The 13,452-nt window shown below is 39.2% G+C and overlaps 1 protein-coding gene across 4 annotated transcripts in view; it reads left to right on the forward strand.

Annotated features, from left to right (window-relative positions):
• Elp3 (elongator acetyltransferase complex subunit 3) overlaps positions 1-13,452 on the forward strand; it is an 83,820-nt gene that overhangs the window by 46,813 nt on the left and 23,555 nt on the right. For all 4 annotated transcript variants that reach the window (XM_023714674.1, XM_004630693.3, XM_023714671.1 and 1 more), the window contains 3 exons: positions 9,519-9,609; positions 11,331-11,396; positions 12,646-12,873. In XM_023714674.1, coding sequence (XP_023570442.1) covers positions 9,519-9,609; positions 11,331-11,396; positions 12,646-12,873 — 385 coding nt within the window. The remainder of the gene's footprint in view (positions 1-9,518; positions 9,610-11,330; positions 11,397-12,645; positions 12,874-13,452) is intronic.

Here is a 13,452-nt window from a genome sequence, read left to right on the forward strand (position 1 = left end):
ACATGTAGTTAAGTACATAAATAAGTGTAACTATAAGTAACTGAATCTCATGTGGGTGGAGAGTAGTATTTTATAGCACTGGACACACCTGGTACTATATTCCCATGGTGGTTGCTAAATGGTGTCTTCACTAAAAGGAACCTGGCTCCTTGAATGCAGGACTGGAGCTTTTCGTGTCAAAAAGTGAAGAAGTGTTCAAAGGAGAAAGAGGAAATCAGCTGAAAGGGCCCTCACTGGCCAAATCTGGGGCAGTTTGAGCATCAAAATAAATGTTGGTATTAACATCCTACTCAATTGAATAAAATAGGAAACCATGAGTTTATTCTGATAGACATAATTAGATCGATGCAGTATAACATTCAAAAACATAATCAGTCTTCGTGATGTGCAGATTCAGTGTTTGCAAATCTGCCTACTTGATTAAATGTATTGAGACTGGAAATCAGTGCTTCTGGCACTTCTGCCACAGACCATTCAGACGTGAAGAGCGGCGAAAATCCTACCTTGCTCAGCCGCACCTCGGCAGTGGCCAAGCAAGACGCTGCTCTGCCTGCTTTTCCGGCCCTCACACCAAAACAAATGTCCTTCCTGCAGCCTGCCCCGTGCTACATTTTTTACTCTAAAATTGACTCAGCCCTAAACATCGAGCTAAGGTGCTATATCCCCACCGTTTTTTATTGTTTATTTTCATACAGTTTTACTAAATTGCCCCATTGAGCTTCAACTTGGAATCCTCCCACCTCAGCTTCCTGAGTAGTCGGGATTACAGGTGTGCGTCACCACACCTAGACACATCTTGGTAGCCTCTTACTTTCAGATTGTTCAGAAATATCATTATTTGTACTTTTTCCTGTGACCCTGAGATCATTTCAAAAAAGTTAAATTACTACAGCAGGAAATAAGCATGCAGTAAACAGCACTCATTGTCAGAGACCAAGGACAAAGATCATTTGAGTTTAGCTGCCGTTGACCACCAGAGAACACCAGATGCACTTCCCAGCAGTAAAGCACAGCTCTCCCAGACTAGAAGCCAGCTGCACCTCGGGAGAGCCACAGTCTTCCACCAGAAGTCGCGAGCCCAACTCACACGGGCATTCAGATGAAGAATCTGCATTCTCTCCTTGTTTTCATCTTGAAATTTCTTCCAGCTGTAATCAGGGAGTGAAAAGCAGAGAGACATGGTTGCACATTAAAAGGTTCGTTTTATAGCTGTCATGAAATGGAGCAACCGGGCAGCAGGTCTGCGCTACAGAATCGGCAAGGGAGGCAGGGTGCAAGTGTGCAGAGGCTTACAGGTTGAAATGATGCTCAGAACTTCACAGACGCACAGGTGAATCAAAACTCCAAGGACCATTGTACAACAAGAGAGAGTGCTGAGAGAGGTGTGCAGCGGACAGTGTCCTCAGGGAACCTGAGGGTAATGCATTGCCTACGGAGCGCAGTGACCGAGTTCCTAATACAGTAACGAGTCGTCTCCATCCCAGCCATGCTGTCAGGTTTTTCAGCTTTGGGAGTGATCATTTACTTAACTGTGAGCACGATCATTTGCCAGACCCTTTAGTGCAAAGACAAAAGTCTTCATAACGCTTTCTACTTTGTTTTTACTTTTTTTGATGCTTTATTAAATATTCAATGAAACATTTGTTTTTTGGTAAGCATGAGGAGAAGTCTTTCAAATGTTATTTTGTGTTTGCCATTGGGTATCACTAGACTGTTACTGTGGCTACCTGTGTAAGAATTCATATTTATTATATTTTGCTAGTGGTTTTTTTGCCCATTTTTATTTTTATATATTTTATTTGCATATATGGCAGGCCCTCTATATCTGGGTTCTGCACCCATGGATCTATTCAACCTCTGATTGAAAATATTCAGAGAAAATCTGTACTGAACACATAGGGACTTTGTTTCTTGCTGTTATTCCCTAAACAATACTGTAAAACAGCTGTTTGCATAGGGCTTATGTTACGTTAGATGTTCCAGTCTCTGAGATGATAGGAAATGTACAGGAGGACCACAGATGTACTCTACAACATTTGATAAGGGATTTGAGTATCTGTAGATTTTGGTGTCTGCAGGGAATCCTGCAACCAGCCCCTCACAGTTATGGGAGGATAACTGTACTACATTAAGAGTGACTCAAATTTAATTCATACTGTAACTTTTGGTTCTCAATAATAACTGAAGGGCCAAGAATATAGCTCAGGATATATCTGCCTGGCAAGTGCGAGGTCATGAGTTCAATTCCTGGTACAAAAAAAAAAAGATTACTGAACCTTAGGGTAGTACTGAGGTAGAATATCAGCTTCGTTTTCCAGTCAGTATTTTATATCATGTGTTTCTGGTGTTGTCCAGAGTTCAGTGATCTCCATATATTTCTTTTTGAATAATAAGAGTTTATACTTTGCTTTCAACAGAGTTTGAAATATGTTACTAATGTCTAGAATTTTTCTTCCTCATTTCTCACAATACAGTGGTATAATTACATGAATAGCATGTTTTCTCTATAAAATCACTTTAAACCACTTCAATAGATATGTTAATAATGAGGTCACATTATTTCTCCAAAAATGTGCTTGTATAATTGGTATGCATTTTTACATAACAGTTCATATCATACACTGGAAATATGCCATTTGCATACCAATTCTTCTTCAAGACATAGGTTGTGAAGCTGCTAGGTAGAGAGAGACAAACACTGTGATTGCCCTCAGTGTATGTGTGTATGTGTGGGGGGAGGGGGCTGGCTCAGCCCCCCCTGGGGGCGGGGCTGGCATACCACGTGGTGCCAAGGATCCAACCGTGGTCCCTGCGCTTCCCTAAGCTTCACTAAGCAGGCACTTTAGACCACTGAGCTATCTCACCAGCCCTGCCCTCAATTTTGGAGCCTAAAAAAGCTCACCTTATACAAACATGTGCAGGGCACCAACCATAGTGGCGCACACTTATAATCCCAGTACGGTGGAGGCTGAGGCAGAAAGACTACTGTGAGTTCTAGGCCAACCTGAACTACATAGCAAGACCATATCTCAAAACAAACAAACAGAAACATGTACAGAATGAAATACTGGCCATCAGAAGCTAGGGAGTTTGGGGCAGTTGGATAGGAGTAGAGAGACCTTGGTCAGTTGGTTCAGAATTCCAGTTAGATAGAGTACATTCTTGTAATCTATAATGCAGTAAAGTAACTAGTTTTAAAAATTGTGTAATTCAAGATAACAAGAAGGGAAGATTTTGAATGTTTTTATCACAAAGAAATGATAAATAGTTTGAGGGTTTTTGGTACCAGGAATTGAAAGGTAAATGTTTTTGAAGGGATGAATATGCCACTGGTTTGGTCATTTTACAACATATACATGCACCAAAGTAACACATTGTACCCCATGTCTATGTATAGTTGTTGTCAATTTAAAATATCTGAAATTTCAGAAAAGTATTAGTATGTAATTATAATTTTAATTAGCATAATAGTCATTTAATTTGTGATATTCAGTAACTGTTTCCATTGTTAGACATTGGTCTCAGATTTCTGTATTTTTTTTTAAAGGAAATACTACTCTCGCCACCATCGCAGCACAAGTGCTGCTGCTGTAGAAGTAGGATCTTATGGTAGTGTGATCTGGGAAGAGTGGCCTGCAGTAAAGGTCTAAGCATCTTTCTCTTTTTTTTTTTTTTGTTTCCATTATTATCATTAAATCCTTTCTGAAACAAGAGGAGTATAGATAAATGTTGCAGGTTTTGCTTATCTGTTGATATGATTGATGAGACAATAAACCAGCTTCTCTCCTTAGTGAGTATGTAGTTACTAGTTTTATCACTTCCTCTATAAAATTGGATCCCTATCATTTTTGTATTAAAGGTATTATTATCTGAGGTTAACTTTCTTGTATTGTAAGAGATTATCAGTTATATTCTTTGTACATCAGTCTATATCCAATTTGCCAGTCATGGAACTTGGATGACAAAAATGCTTTTTTATGGTGATAGCTCAAAAACGTTTGTGTTACCTCAGTTTGAATTGTCTCCTCTCACCTGGGCAGATGGGAGACTAGGGAAGCAGATCCTGTCTATGTGTAGACGGCAGCTTGACCCTGCCAGTCGATATCTGTGATCTGGTGATAGCGTCATACGTGTGTGAAAACCTTCTTCTATTTCATTTCAAGATGTTCTGAAGTGTACCTTCAGCTACACGTTGTTTCTGAGCTTCTGGAAAGAAACTTGTATCAAGAGGTAGATGGTACATTTTTGCAATAAAGGTGCTAAGGAAAATGTTCATCAACATCTTAAATATTACAAAGACGTACGAAAGGCTGAGTGTTTAGCAGTGTGAAGTGGTCAAGAAACCCGATTTGGGAAAAGAGAATCCTGGAGGTTTTGATTGAGCATGTTTCCTCTAGCTGCGCACTTCAAGTTTGCGAGGAATTCTGAGGATACAGGAAACTAAGTTAAACACCCTGGCCCGTAAAAGAATAGCGTACGTCTCTCTGTTCTGTGCCTCTAGAAGTCCGTCCATTTCTGTGCAGGCTTACTCAGAGGTTGCGTCTTTGCCTTCCATACTGCTGCCTAGTTAAGCCACGCTGACAAGGCTTATGTGGAGAAAAGACTTAGGAACTGTTTTTTAGGCAGGTGTGTGGAGCAACTGAGGAAGAGAAGATACTCAAGTAAGAACACTGTTCACACTTGTCTGTGTTTACTATATCTCACTAGCAGATTACTTGGTGTTCTTGATTATTTTCCACACACCCCACCATATATAGACACACACAAAAAAAACCCGTTTTATACATTATAGTTTCATGATAGTTGAATCAGTCACATCTGCCTGAGTGTTTTTATGAAGCCGCATCCTGATAGAAGAATCTGTATTCTACCCAGAAGGGTGCAGTCAGTGATTAAGTATAAAATTCTGTCCGGGCACATGATGGAGCCACATTAAACTGCTGCTGCCTGTGGGCTATTTGACAGCTGTCTGCCTTGATGTGATATTTAAATCACTGTGAGGCTTGGAGTAGGAATACCAATTTGCAACCAAAACAGGCTTCTGAAGCGTGAGAAAACAGACAAAAACAGCTCTTGACATCGCTTTGAAAGGTTTTTGATGAGCAAATTGCAAATATCAGCACCTCTAAGCGTGGAATATTACCTATTAAAATAGAAAAGTGAATATTCTTATATTTAATCTCTCTTTCACCCAAGAAAATGAAATCAGATTGAATTAAGTTGAAAACCTTAAAATAACTTTAACTCCTAGTTCAGACGATTAGTCATCTCACTGGGGTTCTGAACTCCTGGGAGAGAGCCACACGGTCTGTTTATGGAGCCCGCACAGCCTAGGACGGCGCTTATGTGGGAAGCAGCTCCACCTAGCTTGCTTCTCAGTTTCCGTGAAGGAGACTTCATCACTGAAGTGGACGGCTGCCACGTTTCTGTTCCTCAATGTGAAGCCCTTCCATCTGGTGCCATCCAGGTGTGTCACTGCCCAGCACCATTAAAGCCATGTTTCCTTTCTGCAATGACATACATACATTTAAGGACATTTATGAACTATCACCATTCTTGTGCATCCCTGTGTTGCCAGGTCCTCTCCAGTCCTTGGGGCCAGCTTCGGAGCAGGGGACCTGTTCATCTCCTAGGCCCTTGTACTTGGTCGAATGCCCCACTGTCACCATCTTGAACTTATTAATAATTTTTTAAAATGGGGAGCCACACCTTCTCATCTTGCACAGCGTCCCACAAATTGTGTAGCAGCCTGCTGGGCTTTCTTGCTGTCAGATAGTTCTGCCTACTACCATTGTCCAATAATGGGTTTATGTCTTCTGAGAATTTAGGGTTTTATTTTTGTGGTGCTGGGGATTGAACCAGAGCCTTGCCTGATTGCTAAGTGCTACAGCTCGAGCTATATTCCCAGCCTTCCTATTTTAAAAGTACTGGCTTATTATTAAAATATTTGTAGAGCTCCTCTTCCATTCCCCTCCTGCCCCCTTGGCCTGCCCCTTGCAGAATCAGTGCCATGGAGGCTCTGGCAGTGACATGCCTGCCACTTGGCACAGGATAGAGGTAAGAGAGGGAAGGCAGAGAGGGTTTGGGAGACTGTTACATTGAACACATAAATTTAGCCTATGAGTAAATATCCTAAAGCTGAAAGCTACCTTTCTCAGGGCCTGAAGGGATTTATAGATACTGAAAGGCTGAAAAGAACACTGACATTGTTTTTACTGAGATTACCAGTATGAGCATGTGGATTTTTAAATTTATGTATAGAAATAGTTACAAATGAACCTTTATGTTTTACATGTAAATGCACACCATGAATGCATAAACACACATTTCTTAGTTGTGTATATTGACAGCATCTAGTGGCAGTGGCATAATGCAGCCTGTATGGTGAAGGCCACCTGTGCCCCGGGTCACCTTGTGGAGCAGAGCAGTGGCAGAAGCACTTTTATCACATACTGCATGAGGCTTGCTCCTTTGAACCAGAGAGCTACCATCTGAGGACACGCCCCCAGTGACCTAAGGGCCTCACACTAGGCCCCACCTCCCAGCTGTACCACTCTGGGGATCAAGTTTCCAATCCCAGTATCCCTTCGTTTTCTTTTGAATGTCATAGGATCTGTAGTGATGTCCCCACGGCTGTCTCTGATATTAGTCATTTCTGCCCTCCCTTTTTTTTTTTTTTTCAGTTATCCTGTCCAGAGGTTTGTAATTTTGTTGATCTTTTCAGACAACCAGCTTTTGGTTTTGTTGATTTTTCTCTGATCTTCTGTTAGAATAAGAATGAAAAATAAGTTTTTACTCATATTTGTAGCCTGCTTTTCTTTATGTAGATCTATTTCTGACCTGTGTAATTTTCCTTCTTGGTAAAAAAATTTTAACATTTCTTGCAGAGCACATGTGTTAGCAAAATGAATTCCCTCAACATTTGTTTGTCTGAGAAAGCTTTCATTTCTAAGTTTTCCTTTGGAAAGATGATTTCTCAGGATAGAATTATAGGTAATAGATTTTTTTCTTTAAGAGATAAGTGAGATACTTTATCTCAGTCCACTTTTTTACATGATTTCAAAAGAGCTGATATATGTAATTCTTAGTCTGTGTTCTTTAAGGTATTTTTCCCCTCTGACTTCTTCCAGAATATTTTCATTATCTTTGCTTTTCTTTTGGTTAAAAATGATATGCCTAAGTGTAGGTTTGGAAGGCATGTGTCTTGTTTGGTATTTGTTCAACTTCCTGGATCTGTGTTGTGGCTGATATTAATTGGAGAAATTCTCAGTCAGATATTTGATATTTCTCCTGTTCTTTTCTGTTTTTTTCCTTTTTTTTGGTTCCTTTTACATGAGTTAAAGCTGTGTAGTTTTCACACAGTCCTTTGGATATTCTGTTGTTGTCAATGTTGTTTTCTGTCTTTGTTGTCTTGGCTTTTCCAGTTTTTGAGGTTTCTTTTGATAATGCTCTCAGAGATTTCTTTCTCAGCCATATCCATCTGCTGATAAGCCTGTTACAGGCATTGTTTGTTTAGTTTTTTGATCTTTCTGCGCTTTTGTGTTTCTGTTTATATTCCCCTTTGTTCTTCAAATGCTATCTTCATGTGCCCTCAAGAAAATATATGTTAGGTGAGCTTCTTTAAGACGTGAGTTAAAATTATGCTGTGGACATAAGTTCATTTTTAATGAATCAGCGATGTGTCAACTAGGTGTCTTTTAAAAGAAACACATAAAATATGGTCATGCATCGATCACTTGAAGAAAGTGTTAAGCGTTTCATAGGCACCTACGTCTGTTCTCTAGGAGCAGTGTTTCCGTGTCCTGCAGCTCAGCATTCACAGCAGCTGTATGGAATGTAGCAAGAATTGAATGTTACTTTTCAGGTAATGGTGCCAGTTGATTTTATCAGATTAATTTGATAGCATGTATCAATGTTTGAAAATTTTAGTGAAATATATTTATGTTCATATATATGGAATATAGTTATATTTAATATATTTCTAAGTTATTTATAAAATATTTTAAGGTTAAAGAGGACATTTAAAGGACTTTACCTTTGGTTTATGTAAAACAATAAGACATACAGTATATTTATGTTTCTTGCTAAATAAACCATACTTTTTCCATTAATAGCCTTTACTGTTTTACCTGATTACTAACTTTACAGTAGATTTAGCTTTAAGAAATTATAGCTCCAAAGATAGAAATTAATTTTTATAAAAACTGTAAGTAAACCATATTGTGTACACTACCTCTTAACTCTAATGTCGCTGTCACTTGTAATGTGTATTTTTTTTGGCGGAAACAGGGATTGAACTCAGGCCCTAGTGTTTGCCAGGGAAGCGCTTATTCCACTAAGCCATCTCTCCAGCTAAAAATGGAATAAGGGTTTTGTTGTTGTTGTTGTTGTTGTTGTTTTTTGCTCCGAATGCCGTCACTGTCACTTGTAATCTCTGGTGTGTCTGCTTTATAGTGTTATTACAGAAACTGCCTGCTCCGAGACCCTAATAGACTTATGAATAGCTCTTTGTGCTAATTGGTTACTTTTTGATACCTTTGAGTGAAACAAATCTTATTAGAATAAAATGGATAAATTAGCTGATTGTATTTAAAGTATGAAGGGATAAGAGAAAAGGGAAGAAAAAGATTCAATTGGTTCAAAAGGAAAATGGAAAGCAAAGAAAACCGACATATTTTTCACATCTTCCGATCAACCAAGTATTAGAAAATCAATTGGAGACTTACTCTTTGAATAGGAAGAAGGGCCAAACATATTCTTACTTTAGTCTTTTTGTTTCTTAGAGATAGTCTAATGTATACTAATTGTTTTTTCTAGAGATAGTTACTAAATGGAATTTATAACTTCCACTTTTGAAGCAGTGTTGATGCCCAGCACTTTATGCTACATTAATGCCAGGAGGTGAATTTTTATCTCCCCTCGTCTTTAGGCAAGTTATTACTGTTTTAATGCAGTCAAATCTAATGTAGACTTTTGGGAAGTGGAGAAAGAAAATTGTATTATTTGAGACCAGTTTCTGGCCATGTCAGACTCTTGAGTTTCTTGATTCCTTTCAAGCAGTAATTATATGGAAATGTTTGTAAGCTTAAAGTAGTGCACTAATAGAAGTTCCTGTCACCTCAGTTAAACAGATTCAACTTTATAAAACCCATTTTTCATGTTCTATTTACTATAAATATCTCTTTAGTCAAAAATTCATAGTGATAGTTATTGGGCACATAGGCCTTGACTTTGTACTTTCTAATTTAATAAAATGATTTCTGTCAAAATATTTCTCACCCAAACTCTGAAACGTTGATGACAGGTTTTTTTGTACATCAGAAGACTGAGACCTGGGGATGCTCTGGACGTTCCTTCCTGATTAGGCTCTTTGGCATCTGCTTTCCTTTGAGTGAAACAAGTGAATGCTTCATAGCTTTTCTGCTTTTCACTTTTGTTTTTCTTCTTGTTAATATCCTTGCCATAACTGCTGTGGAGAATGAATTGTGTTAGCCACAGCTGTTGTCCTTCTCCCACAGAGACATTCCGATGCCCCTAGTCAGCTCGGGAGTGGAGCATGGCAACCTGAGAGAGCTGGCGTTTGCAAGAATGAAAGACCTTGGGATACAGGTATGGATACTTACAGCTGCACAACATGCTGCTGAGAAGAAAGGTTACCCTACACAAAAATCTTTAGTACAGTTGCTCTTACAAACCTCTTATCAGTTTGTCAGGAAATTTTCATATGTTGAAGCCATTCTGCAACAAGTGGCAGCAGAGGCTACCTTCTGGCCATTTCTTCCCTTCTGCCTTCTCCTACCAAAGAGCGTAGCTTTGTCAGTGTTAATGGTTGTTTTTTCTACTTGCTGTGGTTGCCTACTAGGTGTTCAGCTCCTTTTTCCAGAATACTTTCTTTGCTGAAGTACGGGGTATTTGGTTCCTGAACAGTAAATTGTAGAGAAATAAATGTGGTTCCTCAGGAGAAGTTAGGATCATTTGAACGGATAAGGACTATGTGCTGGAAAGCATTGTGAGACATGCTGTTGCTCCACATATATCTGGCTGCTTCACCGCAGCCCACCCCTGTGGATTTTGGCTTTTGCTTTTTGAGACAGGTTTCCTCTATGTAGTTCAGGTTGGCCTCAGACTCACTATGTATCCTAGGCTGGCCTCAAATTCCTGGCAATCCTCCTGTTAAAGATGCTACCCATGGGAGCTAGACGTTTGTTGGCTATGACCAGATGAAGGTTTTCAAACTCATTCCCAACCTACATAACAGCTTTCCAGGCTTACCAGGGCGTGGGTTTAGAGAAGGCAGATAGAGGAGGAGACTTTCAGCAACCAGTCAAGGCAGGGACTGAAGGGATAGAGAATAGCACTCAGTCTCATTTGGTCTATTAGTTACTGAAAATGCATTTACTTCTCTTCTAGAACTTCATATTGTGTATCTTTTCTTTTTTCTTTCTTTCTTTTTTTTTTCTTTTTTTTTGAGAATAGACCAATAGTGTTAATAACCTTATCTCCACCTTTAAAATAGTACTCACCACCACCCCAAGTAGGAGGAATGAAGCAGCAACCATTGGTGGAAGCATATAATTGATACATTGACATGCAAACCATGGGATTACTGTAGCACAAAGACAGCATCCACAGTACTAGATCAGCGGGTACAGAACGGGGTGACTCTTGCTTGCGACATTATCTATACCAGCATTATCTTGGGCTGGTTTCTGAGACATGGAAATAGCTTTGTTTTGTTTTGCTGTAGACTTGAATAATAAGCTTTTTTTATGAAATTCCATATGTACATAACAATTCTTCATAAATATGTTATTAGAGAAATAGCTTTCAAGATAGCAAATTTCCTATACTAAGTGGTATTTTCTCTCTGGCGGAAAATATCAGGATCCTGAAAACAATGTTATGCTTTGTTGTATGTGTAGAGAACAATATACCACAAGGCATGTAATTGAATTGTGTTTTTATATTATTTCAAGAATTTATTTTTACTCTTCTGCACACATGGTTTGGAATTTTACTTTCAGATAGTTGTATACACTGGGCAAAAGTATTTTCTAACTTTCTGACATGTCTTTTATGCCTAGGATTATATTACATATTGGTCTCTTTTGAATCCTAAATTTATTTTAAAAGCAAAAGAATACAACCTTACAAGCTTGTGGTTTTCCCATCATCGAAGTTATTAAAGATGGGTTCCTTTTTAAAATCCAATTATTTTATGTCCAAATTTAATTTGAGCCCAAGATTAGTTTACATAAAAGAATTTTAAATTAACATTGTAGTAGTTACCATGTAATCACCACATACCTTTTTTGGTTTTTTAACAACAGTGTCGGGATGTGAGAACCAGAGAGGTTGGAATCCAAGAAATTCACCACAAAGTACGGCCATACCAGGTTAGTATCTTTTTAAACTTTGCCAGGGCTAAATCCCCTTAACTCTCTGAGTAACTCAGAGAGTAATTGAAGATTAGAGACAGATGTCAAGATGAAAGCTAAATAGGAGGCTAGCGGAATTGTAGAAGAGGCAGGTTATGAAAACTGAATCTGCCCCTTGTTCTAGACCAGCAGTGTCCAGCACGTTCTGCAGGGTGGAAAATGTTCCGGGACCTGAGCATCTAGTTTGGTAGCCGCAAGTTGCATGGGGCACCGTCAAGCACTTTATTTGTGGCTACTGCCATAAAGAACTAAGGGGTTAGTTCTATTCCCCTTTAACTCTAATGTGGATAGCCACCTACTGGCGGCTACCCTCAGGTAGAGCTGCCTGTCCGCGTATAGCTGTTACGCTGTTGCCTATGGGTGCTCGTCACATGAACAGACGGCATTATTGCCACATGATCCACGCTGCCCCAAAGTGTTCGTCATAGGTAGTGAGTTAACTTCCCTCTACACCTACAGTGTCTAGCTGTGTGCCGAAGTCTCTGTGGGGTGTAACTCTGGTGGACCCCTGTTTGAGAAAAGCTGAACTAAAAATGATCTCTGAATTGATGTTTCTGTTCTTATTTAATTGACATTTTATATGCTTTGGCTGCCTTAAGGAAGAATTAAACCCAACACAATTAAACATTTTGTCAGATTCTTACACTGTCCAGTTATTTAGCAAACATTAAGGTGAGAAGGCATAAAATGTTGGTCTAAATTATTACCTCCCTTTGTGGGTAATCCACCTAAGGAACAGCAGTCCAGTATCTTTTTGTTTTTCCTCCTAAAGCAATTTTTACTAGAGGAAATAAGGATTAGGAAATGAAAACATTAAATCTGACAGTTTAGGGGTAAAAAAGGACTATTCCTAAGAACTACCAGTGTGACATAATTTGTACCTTTTGTCTTAGAGACAGTTTGTGAACAAAGATGTACATACGCAAGAGCATTTGCTGAGCTCAATATCTATATAAGAATCTTAAGGTTAATTAAGTTCAAATATTTATAAAATTGTTCCCCATTTGTAATAGTCCATGAATAAAGCATGAACTCCTATTTAATCTCTGTGCTATTTGAGAAGAGACAAGTGAAAAGAAACATAATTAGGGATGATTCATTCTTTATTCCTGACTGATATTAGCCTCAATAAATACATACAATTATAAAAATAATTTTGGTTCTATAATTTTTTAAAATTTACTTCTTGTGGTTTTTTATTCAACAGGTTGAGTTGGTGAGGAGAGACTATGTTGCAAATGGTGGCTGGGAGACGTTCCTGTCCTACGAAGACCCTGATCAAGACATTCTAATTGGCCTGCTGCGGTTGCGCAAGTGCTCGGAGGAAACCTTCCGGTACGAGCTGGGCGGAGGTGTTTCCATAGTGCGAGAGCTGCACGTGTACGGAAGTGTAGTCCCTGTGAGCAGCCGGGACCCCACTAAGTTTCAGCATCAGGTACCCGCTTTTCTGTTTCTGTTTGGCTTATAATTAAGAGATGACCCATTGTGGGAAGAGAACAGGAATGAGTGAGGAGAGAAACAAGAAGCAAAAGAGAAGATGGGAAGGGGGTGTAGAGACAAAAGAATCCGTTTGCTCGCCCTTGTTTTCTCTCCACATGCTCCCTTTGGGGAATGATGAGGCCAGAGGGAAGGACACGTAGATTCAGCCAAGCTGAGCCATGAGAAATTGCTGCTTTAGAAATTCAGAAATCGTGCTCACTTTGGCAGTGCGTACACTAAAATTGGAAGTCAGAAATCATCTAATATTGGCAATTTTGTATGACTCAAGTTACTGTGGAACCCACTGAGATGATGTGAAAGCACTTGTAAAATAGTAAAGTCCTCCACAAACATGAACTAGTAAAGAAAGTGGAACTCTGACCCCAAGCAACGTAAAATGAGTAACTCTAAAATCTCAAGAAAATGTTTTGCAAAATGTGTTGGGGATCTAGGGTAAGCCCCCAAACTGATGTAAGAATCTTGCTTGGTTTGTAAACCCCTTTAGAAAATGGAGGGGAGACTTAAATAAAAGCTT

The sequence above is a fragment of the Octodon degus genome, unplaced genomic scaffold (assembly GCF_000260255.1).
Source record: "Octodon degus isolate 3935 unplaced genomic scaffold, OctDeg1.0 scaffold00036, whole genome shotgun sequence".
NCBI classification, from domain to species: Eukaryota; Metazoa; Chordata; class Mammalia; order Rodentia; family Octodontidae; genus Octodon; species Octodon degus.